This window comes from Apium graveolens, chromosome 7 (genome assembly GCF_009905375.1).
Source record: "Apium graveolens cultivar Ventura chromosome 7, ASM990537v1, whole genome shotgun sequence".
Taxonomy (NCBI): domain Eukaryota; kingdom Viridiplantae; phylum Streptophyta; class Magnoliopsida; order Apiales; family Apiaceae; genus Apium; species Apium graveolens.
Genome location: NC_133653.1, coordinates 221,201,684 through 221,219,761, shown reverse-complemented (window position 1 = coordinate 221,219,761; position 18,078 = coordinate 221,201,684). Strand labels below are relative to the sequence as shown.

The 18,078-nt window shown below is 36.6% G+C and overlaps 2 protein-coding genes and 1 pseudogene across 2 annotated transcripts; all 3 read left to right on the top strand.

Annotated features, from left to right (window-relative positions):
• The first annotated feature begins 12,534 nt into the window (after nucleotides 1-12,534).
• On the top strand, nucleotides 12,535-14,103 carry LOC141674488 (uncharacterized). The gene is made up of 2 exons (XM_074481192.1): nucleotides 12,535-13,633; nucleotides 13,748-14,103. Exons 1-2 carry the CDS (start codon nucleotides 12,535-12,537, stop codon nucleotides 14,101-14,103), a joined length of 1,455 nt encoding a protein of 484 aa, XP_074337293.1.
• A 315-nt stretch (nucleotides 14,104-14,418) lies between these two features.
• Nucleotides 14,419-14,880, top strand: LOC141674487 (secreted RxLR effector protein 161-like). The gene has a single exon (XM_074481191.1). The coding sequence runs from the start codon at nucleotides 14,419-14,421 to the stop codon at nucleotides 14,878-14,880; it is 462 nt and encodes a 153-aa protein (XP_074337292.1).
• Nucleotides 14,881-15,826: 946 nt separating this feature from the next.
• LOC141672644 (protein NUCLEAR FUSION DEFECTIVE 4-like) lies at nucleotides 15,827-17,869 on the top strand (annotated as a pseudogene).
• Nucleotides 17,870-18,078: the final 209 nt, after the last annotated feature.

The window sequence follows — 18,078 nt, the reverse complement described above, 5'->3', positions numbered from 1 at the left end:
ATTTATATGATAGATTTGTCAAACTTTTGAATGATTTGTCATTGGTTGATAAGGAGTATGATCTTGAAGATTCAAACCTTAAATTCTTGTTAGCTCTTCCTGAATGCTGGGATTTGAAGGCAACAACAATAAGAGACAACTACAATCTTGATGAAACAACTCTTGATGAAATTTATGGAATGCTCAAGACTCATGAACTTGAGATGGAACAAAGAAGCAAGAGGAAAGGAGGAAAGTCAAGGACAGTTGCTCTTAAGGCTGAAGAAGAATCCCCCAAGGAAGCTACCTCAAGGAAAGACAAGGGTAAAGCTCTTTTCACAAAGTCTGATACTGAGTCATCAAGCTCTGAAAGTGATGATGACTCAGATTCTGAAAGCTTGCCTGAGACTGATGCTGATGAGGAGATGATGAAGTTGTGTGCTCTTATGGTGAAAGGGATCACAAAGATTGTATACAGGAAGTTCAGGAAGGGAAAGAAGTTTTCCAGGAAAGGCACAAGTTCTGATAAAAAGAATTTCAGAAGATCTGAGGGTAGAGGAGGAAAGTCTAAAAGAGGAGATTATACCAATGTCAAATGCTATAACTGTGGTGAGAAAGGCCACATATCTCCTGATTGCAAGAAAGTGAAGGGTGACAAAGGCAAGGCTCTGGTCACAAAGAAGAAAAGCTGGACAGACACCTCAGACTCTGAAAGTGAGGAGAACTATGCTTTGATGGCAAATGCTGATAAAGAAAGTGCTGAGAGCAGTTCTGAAGCTGCTGAAACAAAGGTACCTCAGACTACTTATGCTTTTTATACTGATGATATTAATGAGTTGAGAAGATATCTTAAAACCATGTTTGTTAGTTATAGAGATCAAAATTTAACATGTGAAAGATTAACTTCTAAAAATCTTGCTTTTAAGAAAAGAAATGATTTCTTAGAAAAAGAGTTAGTTATGTTCCATCAAACTCAGAAGGATAGAGATGATGCTTTTTATGTTAGGGATGAAGTGCTAAAAATGAATGAATCTCTAAAAACTGAGTTAGAAAAGGAAAGAGAGATTATCAGGACTTGGACTAACTCTGGCAGAACAACTCAAAATTTGCTAAGTAGTGAAAATTGGAAAGAGGGCTTAGGTTATGGAGAGGATAAGAATGATAAAGGAACTGTAGAAATTAAGCCAGTTGTTGTCAAGCAAAAATCAAAGTTAAAACCTGTTAAGTTTGTAACTGAAAAGTCTGATAATGAGAAATCAGAAGTTAAAGTGGAATTAACTTCTGAAAAACTAAAACAGGAAAAGACTGCTGAAGTAAACATAGGCTTAATGACTAAGAAGCAGCTTAAGCATAAGCTGAAAGATGTTAAGAATACAAACAAGGTAAAATCACCTAGGAAAAATAGGAATGGAAAGGAAGGTGTGAATAAAAGCAATAATTACAAGCATGTTCCTAAAGCTCCTAGGAAAACGTGTCATAACTGTGGAAGTTCTAACCATCTAGCTTCTTGTTGCAGGAAGAATAAGAACATAAACTCCTTACCTTCAAAGTCAGGAGTTAAGAGTCAGTCTATTAGATACAAACCACAAAATCCTTGTTTTTATTATGGTAGTTTATGGCATTCCATTTATACTTGTAAGGAATATCATAGTTTGTACTATGATTATTATCAAATAAAACCTTCTTTGAAGAAAGTTTCTATTGTTCCTTCTAGTGTAAATTCTGATTCAAAGTCTGATAGTGTAAGTTCTGATAAGAAAATTGTTAACATAAACTTTGATGTTAAACCCGCTGCAAATGTTAACAAACTTGATAAGGCCAAAGGATCCAAGCAAGTCTGGGTCCTTAAAACTAATCATTAGTGGTCTTTGTGATTGCAGGGCAATAGGAAAAATATCCTAGTTCTGGACAGTGGATGTTCAGGACATATGACTGGAAATAAGGCCCTGCTATCAGACTTTGTAGAGAAAGCTGGCCCAAGTGTTTCTTATGTAGATGGCAACATTGGAAAAACATTGGGATATGGCAATATCAATCTTGGGAATGTCATCATTAAAGAATTAGCTCTGGTCCCAGGACTTAAAAACAATCTGCTGAGTATAAGTCAAATCTGTGACAGAGGTTATCATGTTGATTTCTTTGAAGAACACTGTGAAGTTGTGAGTAAAGCTAAAAGCAAAGTTGTTCTGAAAGGATACAGGCATGGTAACATTTATGAAGCTAAGATTTCAACAAGTATTGATGGTTCTGCAATATGTCTGATGAGTAGAGCATCAATTGAAGAAAGATGGAATTGGCACAAGAAACTCTCTCATTTAAATTTCAACAATATAAATGAACTAGTCAAGAAAGATCTTGTGAGAGGACTGCCAAAGTCAATATTTGCTCCTGATGGCCTTTGTGATTCTTGTCAGAAGGCCAAACAAAGAAAATCTTCATTCAAGAGCAAGACTGAATCATCAATTCTTGAGCCTTATCATCTACTACATGTTGATCTACTTGGTCCAGTAAATGTCATGTCTATTGCAAAGAAGAAATATGTGTTGGTCATAGTGGATGAGTTCACCAGATACACATGGGTGTATTTCTTGCACACAAAAAGTGAAACTGCATCTATCTTGATTGATCATGTCAAATATCTGGATAAATTGGTCAAAGATTCTGTGAAAACCATAAGGAGTGATAATGGCACTGAGTTCAAGAATTTGATAATGGAAGAGTTCTGCAAAAACCATGGAGTTGTTGAAAGGAAGAATAGAACTCTTATTGAAGCTGCACGTACAATGCTTGAAGAAGCAAAGCTTCCAACCTATTCCTGGGCTGAAGCTGTGCAGACTGCTTGTTTTACTCAAAATGCAACACTCATTAACAAGCAAGGAAAAACACCATATGAAATTGTGAAGAAAAAGAATCCAAATCTGAAGTACTTTCATGTATTTGGATGCAAGTGTTTTGTTCTCAAGACTCATCCTGAACAGCTATCCAAGTTTGATCTAAAAGCTGATGAAGGAATCTTTGTTGGATATCCACTTTCCACAAAAGCCTTCAGAGTCTATAATTTGAGAACAAGAGTGGTCATGGAATCTATCAATGTTTCTTTTGATGACAAGAAGATTACCGGTCTTGAAGATTTTACTGATCATGATCAGCTGAGATTTGAAAATGAAGACTCAAATTCTGATCCTGAAAATCCTGACTGTCTAAGTCCTGATACTGTAAACTCTGATGGATTAAACTCTGATGTTATTGAAACTGTGGTGAGTACGCCAAAGGAAGATGCACCTATGCAGGGGGGGCATACTCAAGATCTTACCACATCTCAAGAAGCATCAGAACATACATCTGGCTCTTCAAGTTCTGATTCGTCAAGTTCTGATAAGCCAAGTTCTGATAGTTCTGAAAATCTAAATCCTGAAGAATCCAACTCAGAGAGCATAGTTTCAGGGGGAGCATCAGAAAATGAAAATGAAGACAGCATGGATCATGGGGGAGCATCCAGTTCTAGAGAAAACCTTCCATCTGCAAGGAAGTGGACTAAATCCCATACACCTGATTTGATAATTGGAAATCCTGATGCAGGTGTCAGAACTAGAACAGGTACTTCAAACGAATGTCTTTACAATTCTTTTCTCTCTCAGACTGAGCCAAAGAAAGTGGAAGAAGCTCTTCAAGATGCTGATTGGGTGCAAGTAATGCAGGAAGAGTTAAATGAATTTGAAAGAAACAAAGTCTGGACCCTAGTGCCAAGACCAAAGAATAGATCTGTTGTTGGTACAAAGTGGGTATTCAGAAACAAAACTGACATTGATGGCATAATTACAAGGAATAAGGCAAGGCTGGTTACAAAAGGATATTCTCAACATGAGGGAATTGATTATGATGAAACATTTGCACCAGTTGCTAGGTTAGAAGCCATAAGGATATTTTTGGCTTATGTTGCTCATAAAAAGTTTACTGTCTTTCAAATGGATGTGAAAAGTGCTTTTCTCAATGGAGAATTGGAGGAGGAAGTATATGTTGAACAACCTCCAGGCTTTGTAGATTCCAAATATCCAGATTATGTCTACAGGCTTGATAAAGCACTTTATGGACTTAAGCAAGCTCTCAGAGCATGGTATGAGACTTTAGCTCAGTTTCTTCTGGAAAGTGGATTCAACAGAGGAACAAGAGACAAAACACTGTTCTACCTCAACCATGGAAAGGACTTACTTCTGGTCCAGATTTATGTTGATGATATCATTTTTGGGTCTACAAATGACAGACTTTGCAAGAAGTTTGCCAAACTGATGCAGTCAAGGTGTTAGATGAGTATGATGGGGGAACTTAGCTATTTTCTGGGCCTTCAAGTCAAGCAAAATGAAGAAGGCACTTTTATTTGTCAAACTAAGTACACCAGAAACTTGCTGAAGAAATTTGGAATGCAAGATTGTTCAAGTGCATCCACTCTCATGGCCACTGCAACAAAACTGGATAAGGATATTGGTAAATCAGTAAATATTACTGATTACAGAGGTATGATTGGCTCTCTACTCTATCTAACTGCTAGTAGACCTGATATCATGTATGATACCTGTCTTTGTGCAAGATTTCAAGCAGATCCAAGAGAACCTCACTTAACAGCTGTGAAAAGAATTTTCAAGTATCTTAAGGGAACAGCTGATCTGGGATTGTGGTATCCCAGAGAATCAGATTTTAAACTAATAGGTTACTCAGATGCAGATTTTGCAGGTTGCAAAATTGACAGGAAAAGCACAAGTGGAAGCTGCCAATTTCTTGGAGGCGGATTGGTTTCTTGGTTTAGCAAGAAATAAAAGTCAATTTCCACATCAACTGCAGAAGCAGAATATATTACTGCAGGAAGCTGTTGTGCACAGATTCTTTGGATGAAGAATCAGTTACTGGATTATGCGTTAACATATTTCAAAATCCCTATTTACTGTGATAATCAAAGTGCTATTGCTATGACAGGTAATCCAGTTCAACACTCTATGACAAAGCACATCAGCATCAGGTACCACTTCATCAGGGAACATGTAGATGAAGGTACAGTGGAATTGCACTTTGTTCCAACAGATCAACAACTAGCAGATATCTTCACAAAATCATTGTGTGAAGCTACTTTTACAAGATTGGTAAATGAACTTGGAATGGTTTCAGGTTCTTTCTCTAAATCTGCTTAGTTTTGTTCTGTTGCATCAGACTTTATGATCAGTATTTACAGAATTTAATCTCTTTGTGTATTATGTGCTTAATTGAAAAATATGTTTAAGTACTGACTGTTGTCTGATCAATGTTTCTAAACTCTGATAGTGATATGTCTGTTTAGGTAACTATTCAATCCTATGAGGATAACTGTGCTAGATGCTGACCTAGTAGTCTTCAATAAACAAGGGATCCCATGTAAGAAGTAATTATTTCTGTGGAAATCTATTGACACAAGCAAATTCTGATAATTGAGCTTAGTTGAGTTTAATTTGTCTATCTTATTACTAAGTCACAAACTAGAATAATGCTACTCATCTGTTAAGTTCTGATGCTAGTAAATCTGTTGAATGTACTAAGTGCTGATAAACCTCACTTATCAAAAAAAAAAGAAACAAGGATTAAAAATCAGGTACTCCTTTGAGATCTAGAGTAAAAATGTGGAAGGGAAGACCCAAGTGCATTGCTGGTATTAAGTAATATGCATCAGAAAAGCAAATAAAATATTTTCTTGGTGACTTTTCACACTCTATGATTACTAGAGAAATACTCTGATAATAGCATAAATTCTGATAAGCAGTCGTGACTCACTTACACTGAGAAGCCACTGTAAAATAGAATTTAAAAAAAAAGAAGCACAAAATTAGCACAAAATAGTTGAGGTGGACTCAAGCATGAATTCATTCAATAGTAGGTTTCAGAATATTGACAGGTTTTTAGTAAAGTTTTAGTTATGCCTTATTTCTAAGCTGTACTGAAGTGAATCAGACTTTTCTCTTTGTCTAATATTTAGCTTAATGCACACACTAACCACTTCATATGAATGATGAAAATCACTGTGGGGATCTATGTTGTTTTAGATGAACAGTCATTGTGTCACATTGCAAAAATTTTGAGGACAGGTTCTGATTGCATATTCTGATGATCAAGTTCTGAAGAATATAAATCAGAATTTGTGTGAGGACTTACTAAAATAGGCATTCCTTTTTCGAGTTAAGAAATTATGTTCTGATGACTGTTAAGTTCTGATATAAGTCTAAGTTCTGATATTACAGTCTGATTCTTTACTTGACTTATTTTTGGATAAAATTTGACAACAGTCTCAGTTTAAACCTAAATACTGTTGAAGTGGAAGATTAATATTCACTATAGTTAGGGATAGTGGTACTCGTACATGAACAGTCAACTTTTACTTGCTTCTTGTGCGCATTAAACCATGTTTTCTCTTTCCAATGAATGTTTTTCTTTTTCCAAGTCTGGGGAGACGAGGTAGAATTAATTCCACCTGTCAGCATTAAATTTCTTTGCATCTCCTGGCTTTCTCTTGCCTATATAAACAACCATTTCACATCAGCCTTCCCATCAACTCTTTTATCACAAACTCACCTTCATACTTTTTCTATCAAAAACACCATGGTCAATTACAATATGTTTTTGAACTACGAAACATTCAACATGGAGTTGAGTTGTGCCGATTGGCAGCAGGAATGGCACGTCACTGCCATTCCTGATGAGATATGGGACTCCGTTCCCCAAGAGGTACTCACACACCTCCTGTTCTTCTACATGGACTACCATCGCCATCTGGAGCGATTGGAGGAGGAAAGGCTGGAAGCTCTCCGTCAGCAAGAGCGAATCATTCGACTCGCTATTCTGTTTGTCGAGAGTAGGAAGAAGAAATAATTTATTTTCTTTTTCCTGTTTTTCTTCATCATCAGCCTTGCCCTGCTTCTTGAGCTAGGACGAAGGCTGTTGACGTTAGGTTTAGCAGCTTAGGGAAATCTTGTACAAGTTCTGATGTAATTTAAATTTCATGAATGTATTCTCTTGATATATTAATGAAATTTGTTTTTGTTTCAAGATCTTGTCTCTGAGATATTTTGTAATGTATTGATAAATCCTGATATATATTCATATTCTGATGACCATATAAATTATGTTTTAACTTAAGTTCTGAATTTATTTTATCAGTACTTGCTCGTCCGATTTATTATGGTCATTTTCACTCGATTTTTTTTAGAATATTGATGTTGCAGTGAAAAAAATAATTAAATAAGTGGGAACAGTTTCAATTTTGAATTAAAACTGATTCACCTTGATTAATGGAATAACTGGGTAAGTGGAACGGTTTTTTTTTCTTTCTTGAAAAACTGCAAGTGGGTAAGTAATGATTACTGTTTTCTCGTGCCCATTAACTATTCGTTTTTACTGCATGTCTGATAGGTATCCAATGGTTATATTTTTTTTCCAATATTACAAGTAAGATAGAGAGAGGATTTTTTAATCTTTTATTTCCTTTCATACTTTTTCTCTCTATTTGCTTTTACTCTCTTTTCTCTTCTAACGTTGGTTTTTCATATAGACATTCTATCAAACACCTAACAGGCACTTTTACATCTCGATTATTTTCATGGCACCTAAGGATTTGATCATTGATGAAGCTAAATTTGTTCCAAACAACTATGCTGCAATTCTTGATAATGCTGAATCTCCGTCGGAATTGCATTTTGTGCAAGATCTTCTTGCACACAGTGAAATCGGGTATGCATTGACCCAACCTTCCGTCTTCTCAAGCCAACAAGTTCTGACACTTTGGAGGATTGAAAACTTTGATAATGGTGGTCCAAATGGTACTCCTAGTATTGTTTTCGAAGTGGGTGATTCTTCATATGCAATCATCCTGGTACAATACGCAAGGCTCTACATCTCCCAGAAGGATGTACTTTTTCAATTCCAGAGGAATCAGCTCTTCAGGAGTTAATGGCCAGTTTGGGGTATGAACAAAGTTTGGCAAAGCTTGGGCAGTTGAAACGGGCTCATATCAGAAGGGAATGGAGCTTCTTCTTCGACTGCATCGCTAAAGCTTTTTGGGAACAAGTGTTCGAATTTTGATGCCATCCCCATAATGAGTCAGCACATGGGGTATGCCATTATAAACCAAACTCATTTTGATTTTGCAACGGCTATAATAGGTTTTATTGGGGATAGGATGACAGAGGATAGGAATATTGTTTACTTTGCTAGATTCTGTCAACTTATATATACTTTTTGTACTAATGAACCTCGACTAACCAGTACCTTAACTTCACCTTTTAAAATTGCAAAACGTTACTTTAATGACCTGGTAAATGCTGACACTAAGAAACCAGTGGTTAGACCTTTACAGATTCCTCAGTCTGTGAAACAGATCTTAGTAAATGCTGATCCTGATTTCTATAGATCTGTTTATCCTGATGTCCAACTAACAAACACCTCCCACATAACCATCAGCACCTACCACTCATACTACTCAACCAACCCTCAGGCAATATATCAAATCCTATCTCTCCCCTTCACAGACAGTTCAACCCTCATCCTCAGCACCTACTGTGAAGCCTTCATCTTTCAAACCTAAGAGGACAAAGACTGTTCCTCAAACACCTCAAAAGAGAAGGAGGATTAATTTGAGAGATGAGTCTGACAGTGAGGAACAGGTTTCTGCATCAGAACCAGTTGTCCAAGAAGCTGAGACAGTGACTTCTCAGAAGGATTCTGAAATTGGGGGATCTAGGCTTCTCAAGAGGCTTAGAAGAATGACTGTTCCTGAAACTCCCAAGGAATCCATATCTACAAAGAGATACAAGAAACAGAGGGCAAAAAGGCCAGTTTCAGATAATGAAGAAGCAGCAGCTAAGGAAGGAGATCAGGAATCTCTGATCTCACAAGAAAATGAATTTGCTAAAGTCACTTTTTCTTCATCAACTTCCTCTCAGGAAGTTGTTCCTGAAAAGGCCAACACACCATCTGTGTCTCCTGTTTAAAAGTCTGTATCTCCCGTTAATACAGGCACCAGTACTGAAATTGATGTTCAGAACCTGGTTATGCCTGAAGTAATTCTCCTAGAAGCTCCAACAGCAACTAATCCATCAACAATACATGTTACTGATGCTGCTCAAAATTCAGTCTTCTCTTCTATACCTTCTCTGCATCTCGATGCTGATGATCAGAATATAGGTGAGCATCAGGATATGGTTGTTGATCAGAACTTAGAACCAGATCAGCAATTAGAGGATGCTGAAGCCTCCATTGCTACTCACACTGTTGTTTTATCAGAAGATACTGATTCTGTAAGTTCTGATGCTGCAAATACTGAAGATACTGGTGATGCTGCTCCAAATATAGATGCTGATGAAGCAGGTCCTTCAGGACATGCTCCTCAATAAATTTTCTTAAATCTGAACTTGTTAAGAAGTTTGTTACCAGAGAAGCACCAGTGCCTTGAAGTGAAACTCCTGCAGGACAGGAGTGGACTAAGGAATGGAACTTAGTTTCTTGTGTTCCAAATGCAAAGCATCTTGCTGAGCACTTGACAAAAGCTGATGAAATGTTCATTTCTGATGATTTCAAAACCCAGCTTAGAGTCACTGCATTGAGTACTAAACATCTACAAGGTCTTCATTCAACTACTCATGCAGAGCTACACAAGATTCAGGAAGAATTCATCAAACAGGACCAAATTCAGAAAATTGACAAGAAAAAGTTCTTCCAACCTACCTTTGACAGGATTGCTTATATTGAGAAGACTCAAGAGAAACAACAAGCTCAGATTGATGATATTCTGAAAAATCAAGCTTCTCAGCAATCTCAACTTACTGAAATCCAAGCCTCAGTGGAATTGCTTGTCTCTCTTCTACTACATGCTGATGCCAAAAAGGGGGAGAAAGTAATTAAGTCCAAATACAAGACTGGCAAGACACTGAAAGGGAAGGATGATGAAAAGGATGATCAAGGAAACTCTGGAATGGGTAGAGGTCATAGTCAAGGTAGAGGTTTCTCATCAAGAAAAGCTGAAATCACAAGTCACAGGACAAGTTCTGATACTGGGAAAAGAATTAGTTCTGCTACTGGTAAAAGGATAAGTCCTGATGAACTTTTAGATCTTGATGAAGAAATGTCAAGACAGTTATTTCTTCAGGAAAATCCAGGAATGGACTTAGAGAGTTTAATGGAAGAAGAAGCCAGAATTAAATCAGAAAAAGTCACATCTAAATCTGAAGCTTCTGATAAAAAGACACTTCCAAAAATCAAAGGCATTGTGATAAAAGAAAGGACAAATACTGAAGCAACATTGGCTAAATCACAACCGCAGATAGATCCAAGATCCAAGGGTAAAGAAAAGGTTGGTGAACCTATCAAGGTTTATGTGCCTCCAGAGAATGAAGAAATCACTGATGAAAAGGATGATCTTGCTCTGACTTCAAGAAAAGTTCTTAAAACAACCTCTGACATGGCTCAAGTTGTTCAGAGTCAAGAGACAGTAAGTTCTGATATTCCAAAGAAGCAAGTAACCTCTGACATAGCTCAAGTTAACTTGATATCAGAAGTTAGACCAAAGACACTCCTACCAGGATTCACTAAAGCAAAACAGACTTAACCTTTGAAGACTGCTGCAAGTGGTTTTGAAGCAAGAGTAGTTACTGGAAAGGAAGCAAGAGATAAAACTGGATAGGGAAGTGCTGATGAAAGAAGAATACAGAACACTACCAATGATCCAACTTCCTTGAGTGAACCAGGTATTGGAGCAACTCCTGAGAGATTGAATCAACTGGAATCTGTACAAATGGTTTACCATACCTACTTGAAAGAACACATCTTGTTGTACTTCATGACAGATGGTAGGGTTTATCATATAAGGCAAAATGCCATTCCATTGAAGTATTTTGAAGAATTGGAGCATGTACTATTCTTACTTCAAGTGGATGACAGATTGACAGGAAGTGCTGCAAACTATTTGAAGGATCAGATTCAGAGACAGAAAAGGCTTTATTATGTTAAGTCTGACAGCACATATGTTCCAAAGTACAGAGATCACAAGGGTGATATAGTTGAAATGAAGCCCAACACTGCTAAAATTATAACTACCTTTCTGGGTTACAGGGCTGTGGAATTCAATCTTGAGTCTGATAAAGCTTATTTGATCAGACTGAATCAGGATATAAGAAAAGCAAAGATTAATGATCTCAGGGCTGCAATCTTTCAAATTGGTGAAGATAATGCAGAGCTTAAAGATGCTAAAAGGAGAATGATTGATGAACTTAGATATGCTGAGAGATGTTTGTTGAAGAACTATCTCAGAACAACTCCTGACATCAGAGAGATCAGAAGATGAATCTAAGTCAAGATCTATAACTGATTAAATTCTAATATTTGTACAGACTGAAGCTGTTATCAGTAGTTAAATTTTGGTAAAGCTTTAAGGACTGTAAGTTATAGTTATCTAGTCTAATTCTCATGCAATTGTACTTAATAATTTTGACATCATCAAATATTTGTTAAACTTGTATATTATGCTAATTTACAAGTTGGGGAAGATTGTTGGATATATTTGATAATGTCATGGCTAATATGATTTATGTTTAGTTTTCAGATCTTACTTAAACAGGATAAATTAGTACTTACTAGAAGTCAGGACTTAAGGATATCAGTACTTATATTATCAGGAGATAATCATCAGAAGATGGATATCAGAACTTAAGTGCTGAAGTACATTCAGATAAGGACAATAGCTGATTAAAGGAAAGAAGATCGAGATAAGCATAAGAAGAGATATGCATGAAGAAGGAATTCTATGAAGAATAGAATACTTGGAAGAAAAGATATCTGATTGATATATTTTAGGAAGCAGAATTATATTCCATATCAATTAGTGATTATCTTGTAAATGTGTAGTATATAAACACAGACATGGGGTTTACACTATAAGTGTTATTATATTCGAAAAGATTATTCGTAGTAACCCTAGCAGCTCTCGTGATATTTGTTCATCACTGAGAGGTAACAGTTCCATACTGTAACAGAGTTTATTATTTTAATAAAGTTTATTTTCTGTTACATGAGATATTAAAGTTCGATTTGATTGTACTTTACACTGTATTCACCCCCTCTACAGTGTGTGTGACCTAACAATCTATGATGCGTCGTATCATTGAAAATTCTGTGGGACATCCTCTTAAAACTCAAAAGATAATATCCCAAGATGAACTTCATTGTTCAGCATGTTCCTTAGGAAAACTGATTGTCCGACCATCCCCAGTTAAGCTTCAAACCGAGTCCCCAAAATTCTTAGAAAGAATTCAAGGTGACATTTGTGGTCCTATTCATCCATCTTCTGGCCCATTTAGGTACTTTATGGTTTTAATTGATGCGTCAACTAGATGGTCTCATGTATGTCTACTTACAACCCGAAATACAGCCTTTGCCAAATTACTTGCCCAAATAATTAAACTCCAAGCTCAATTTCCTGACCATCCCATTAAATCAATCCGATTAGATAATGCTGCTGAATTTACATCTGCAACTTTTAATGATAATTGTATGTCAGTAGGAATCTCAGTCGAACACACGGTGGCTCACGTACATACACAAAATGGTTTAGTAGAATCCTTAATTAAAAGACTTCAACTTATTGCACGTCCCTTACTCCTAAGGGCAAAGTTACCTATATTTGTTTGGGGTCATGCAATACTTCATGCTGCAAATATAATTAGAATAAAGCCTTCTGCTTACCACAAACAATCCCCTCAAGAATTAGTTCTTGGTCAAGTACCTAATATATCTCATTTAAAAGTATTTGGTTGTGTTGTGTATGTTCCTATATCACCACCACAAAGAAATAAAATGGGACCTCAAAGAAGAATTGGTATATATGTTGGTTTTGATTCTCCGTCTATTATAAGGTATCTGGAACCATTAACTGGTGATGTTTTTACTGCTCGCTATGCTGATTGTCATTTTGATGAATCCATGTTCCCTAAATTAGGGGAAGATAATGATTTGCATAAATTAAATTTCGAAATATCATGGAATGCATCAGGATTAAATTCTATTGATTCACGTACTAATCAATGTGAATCTGAAGTTCAAAGAATTATTCATATGCAAAATATTGCTAATCAAATGTCGGATGCCTTTAGTGACTCTAGACATATTATAAGGTCACATATACATGCTGTTAATGCTCCGATACGAGTTGAAATCCCTACTAAGAAATCAATTCCTGAAGAATTGATTGGTGATTCAAAGCCACGCCAGAAGCGTGGTAGACCTATTGGTGCAAAAGATATTGTACCACGAAAACGGAAATTGATTGGAATTGCCCCAGAAGTGGCAAAAGTTTCAGAAAATACCCCAGAAGTGGTATTGCCTCCTGAAGAGGTTCAAGGCCCTGAAGTGGCCGTAACAAAACTCCCAGATGTGGGATTGCCTCCAGAAGAGAATGTTGCCCCAGAAGTGGCACATGCCCCAGAAGTGGCAAATGCTTCTACAGAAGCAAAGGTACCTGAAAATTATAAGATCTCAATAAATTATGTTCATAACGCAAAATTACTGGATCGTGGGAGTATTGAGGTTGATGATGTATATGCTTTTTCCGTGGCATCTGATATTATTATGAACTCCGATCCTGAACCACAAAGTGTGGAAGAGTGTCGACACCGAGATGATTGGCCAAAATGGAAAATTGCGATTCAAGAAGAATTGCAATCTTTGCGCAAGAGAAATATATTTGGACATGCAATCCAAACACCAGCTGGTATAGTCCCTGTCGGGAATAGATGGGTGTTTGTACGAAAACGAAATGAGAGAAATGAAATTGTGAGATATAAGGCCCGGCTAGTAGCCCAGGGATTCTCTCAAATACCTGGTTTTGATTACCAGGAAGCATACTCTCCTATGATGGATGGAGTTACTTTTCATTTTCTAATGGGTATGGCTTGTATGGAAAAACTGGAAACACATTTGATGGATGTTGTGACAGCATACCTATATGGATCACTTGATAGTGATATTTATATGAAAATTCCTGAAGGGTTAAATATTGAGGATACTAAGCCTCGATATTTATATTCTGTTAAATTACAACGATCATTGTATGGTTTGAAATAATCTGGTCGTATGTGGTACAACAGACTTAGTGAATACTTATTGAATGATGGATATGTTAATAATCAAGCGTGTCCTTGTATTTTTATTAAACGGTCATCAACTAGTTTTGTTATTATTGATGTATATGTGGATGATTTGAATATTATCGGTAATACTGAAGATATTACTAATGCTGCTAACTATTTGAAAAATGAGTTTAAAATGAAAGATCTTGGAAGGACAAGATTTTGTTTAGGTATACAGGTGGAGCACTTATCTTCAGGAATATTTGTTCATCAATCAAACTACACCGAAAAGATTCTTGATCGGTTCTACATGGACAAAGCTCATCCACTAACCACACCAATGGTTGTTCGATCACTCGAGGTTGAAAAGGATCATTTCCATCCTAGAAAACAAGATGAAGAGACTCTTGGACCTGAAGTTCCATATCTCAGTGCAATTGGCGCTCTCATGTATTTTGCAAACAACACACGGCCTGATATTGCATTTGCAGTGAACCTGTTGGCAAGATTTAATTCTGACCCTACTAAAAGGCATGGGGATGGAATAAAACATATATTCGGATATCTTCGAGGGACAATCGATCTTGGACTATTCTTCCCAAACAATTCAAGATCACGACTAGTTGGATATGCAGATGTTGGATACATGTCAGATCCTCATTTTGGGCGATCACAAACAGGTTACCTATTTACATATTGTGAAACTGCCATCTCTTGGAAGTCTACAAAACAGACTATGGCTGCAACTTCATCAAACCACGCAGATTACTAGCAATTCATGAAGCAAGCAGAGAATGTATTTGGCTAAGGTCGGTCATTCAACATATTCGAGAATCATGTGGATTATCAAGTGACAGTTCTATTCAAGGATAACTCGGCCTACATCAAACAACTTAAGGAGGGATATATTAAAGGGGACCGAACAAAATACATATTGTCAAAATTCTTCTACACTCATGAACTTCAAGAAAATGGTGATATTGATGTTCAACAAGTTCGCTCATGCGATAATCTGGCGAATATACTTACAAAGTCACTACCTACATCAACATTTGAGAAGCTGAGAAATAATATGGGTATGCGGAGGTTAAAAGTTTGCTACATCAAAATGTCAGAATGTGAGATATTTTATTCAGGGGGAGGCTGTACTCTTTTTCCTTCGTCAAGGTTTTTATCCCACTGGGTTTTTCCTTGCAAGGTTTTAACGAGGCAGTGAATCTTTGCAATAACTCGCATTTGACAATCAAGGGGGAGTGTTAAAATATTTGAATGAATATAAAGTGATTGTCAAAGCGTGTCGAGGAAGTCTCTCAAATCTTACCGAGGAAGACTTGTAAAACTTATCGAGTAAGACTTGTAAAGTTTATCAAGGAAGAGTTGTAAAGCTTATTGAGGAAGTTTTGTAATACTTGATGAAGAAGATTTGAATAACTTACTTAGTAAGCCTTGTAAACCAACTACTATAAATAGCTCATTTAGCTAATGAAATGAAACACAACTTTGTCTTCATCTTCTATTCCTATACTTCCTCTACATTAAACATAACTAATATTTTCAATTCAAGGTTTATAACAAACGGAGATATATATTAATTTGAAGGTGCATTCAATTTTGGATTTCTTTTGTCAGGAATGTTTGATTTTACAAAGTTTGGATCTTCATGCATTAAATTTAGATTCTAAAGGATTTTTATGGGACGATCTATCTATCTTATCCTATCGCGCTCAAGTGTTTTTAATGTTAAAACTCGTTAATGCTTTCAATTTTAATTTTAAGCCCCAAATTTTTTATACTTTTAGAATTTGGTGAAGGATTTCTCATAACTAAAATCAGCCTAACTTTACAAGATTCCATGTCAGTTAAATTTTTCAATAATCCATTTATTTAATTCTTTGAAATCTTAAATGAATATGTACAACCTTACTGAAAAGATTCAAAACTTTTTTTCTAGATTATCACTTATCAGCGAAAAACACATTTCATGTGGTGCTAAATGAGCTTTGTATAGTTCTATATATAAGAGGTGAGGTGATCATGCCTGGTTAGAGTGTATTTTGTTCTTGTGACATAGTAGCAGCAGCATGACTGAAGGCAGCAGGCTTGAATTTCCATTACAAGTTTTTCGAGGTCGATGGCTCTCTCTATTCGCATCTTTTCCGATAATGGCTGGTTTAGGAGGAAATTATTTATTTGGAATTTACTCCAAGGAGATTAAGGCTTCCTTAGGCTATGATCAGAGCACACTCAATCTTATTGGATTTTTCAAGGATCTCGGAGCAAATGTTGGGATTTTCTCGGGCCTAATTGCCGAGGTAACTCCAACTTGGTTTCTTCTGGTAATTGGTTCGTCTCTGAATTTTGTTGGTTACTTTGTGATATGGCTTGCTGTTACTGGAAAAATAGCCAAGCCTAAAGTGTGGCAGATGTGTAGTTATATGTGCATTGCAGCCAATTCTTATAACTTTGCAAATACTGGAGTTCTTGTCACCAGTGTTAAGAACTTCCCTGAGAATCGTGGCGTGTTGTTAGGCCTCTTGAGGGGGGTTTGCAGGACTAAGTGGAGCTATCATGACTCAGATTTACTTGGCTCTCTATGGAAATGACCCTCGCTCCCTTATCTTTCTGATTGCTTGGCTTCCGGCTACCGTATCAGTGGCTTTCGTTTACACAATTCGTACTATAAGCGCTGGTAGACAGGCAAATGAGGTCAGAGTTCTGTATCAGTTTATATACATATCAATTGTATTAGCATTGTTCTTAATGGCCATGACTATAACTCAGAAGCTCGTGACTTTTCCACCAGTTGCTTATGATGCAAGTGCTACTATAGTTTGTGTTCTGCTCTTTTTTCCTCTATTTATCATATTCCGAGAGGAGTTATTTCTGTGGAACCAAAAGAAAATTCCCGCTAGTGATGTGAGGATTGAGATACCACCACAATCAACAATAAGATCAGAAGAATTATCAAGAACTTCTTGTTTCTCTGAGATATGCAGTAAGCCACCAAGAGGAGAAGATTACACAATCTTACAAGCGCTATTTGGTGTAGACATGCCAATTTTGCCAATCTCAACAGCTTGTGGAATCGGTTCAAACTTGACTGCAGTAGATAACTTGGGTCAAATTGGAGAGTCACTGGGATATCCTATGAAAACAGTAAACTCTTTCGTATCACTAGTAAGCATATGGAACTACTTTGGAAGAATATTTGCTGGTCTGATCTCCGAAAAACTTCTAGTTAAATATAAATTTCCTAGGCCTCTTATGACAACAATCTTCCTCTTCTTGTCATGTGTTGGTCACCTCCTTATAGCCTTTCCTGTCCCGAGATCAGTTTACGTGGCATCTGTAATCATTGGATTTTCATTTGGAGCACAGTTTCCATTACTCACGGCCATAATATCTGAAATATTTGGCCTGAAGCACTACCGTATATTGTTCAATGTGGGGCAGTTGGCGAGTCCTGTTGGTTCGTACTTAACGTAAGGATCACTGGAGTTTTGTATGATCACGAGGCACTAAAAGATCTTTCGCAAAAAACCATGCACAGATCATCAGGTGGGCAGCTGACTTGCATTGGTACTCGTTACAGGCAATCTTTCATTATCCTGGCTGCTGCTCCGTGCTTTGGAGCTTTTGCTTCTCTCGTTTTGGTGCTAAGAACTAGAGAGTTTTATAAGGGGGGGATATACAAGAAGTTCAGAGAAGAAACTGATGCAAATGATTAATAAAATAGTAAAGCAGATTATCCTCTTTTGACCATTTTGCTCTGTTATCTGATCTTGTCAAATCTCAAATATGTATTTATGCAATATTAGCGATCATATATTAGTTTAAAGCTATAAATTATACCTTGATGGTAATTGGTTAGCATCATACATAAAATATATACATATTAGCAGCACAGAATTTTTAATAAATCAAAACCAAATTCAAATTATTTTAGTTATCCAAACATGTATTTTGACCA

What these genes read in the sequence shown, in the direction of transcription:
- LOC141674488 (XM_074481192.1), top strand. Translation starts at nt 12,535, where the DNA reads ATGTCAGTAGGAATCTCAGTCGAACACACGGTGGCTCACGTACATACA. An exon ending in CTCCGATCCTGAACCACAAA is followed by an intron (nt 13,634 to 13,747) that starts GTGTGGAAGAGT and finishes TCCAAACACCAG; the next exon opens with CTGGTATAGTCCCTGTCGGG.
- LOC141674487 (XM_074481191.1), top strand. Translation starts at nt 14,419, where the DNA reads ATGGACAAAGCTCATCCACTAACCACACCAATGGTTGTTCGATCACTC.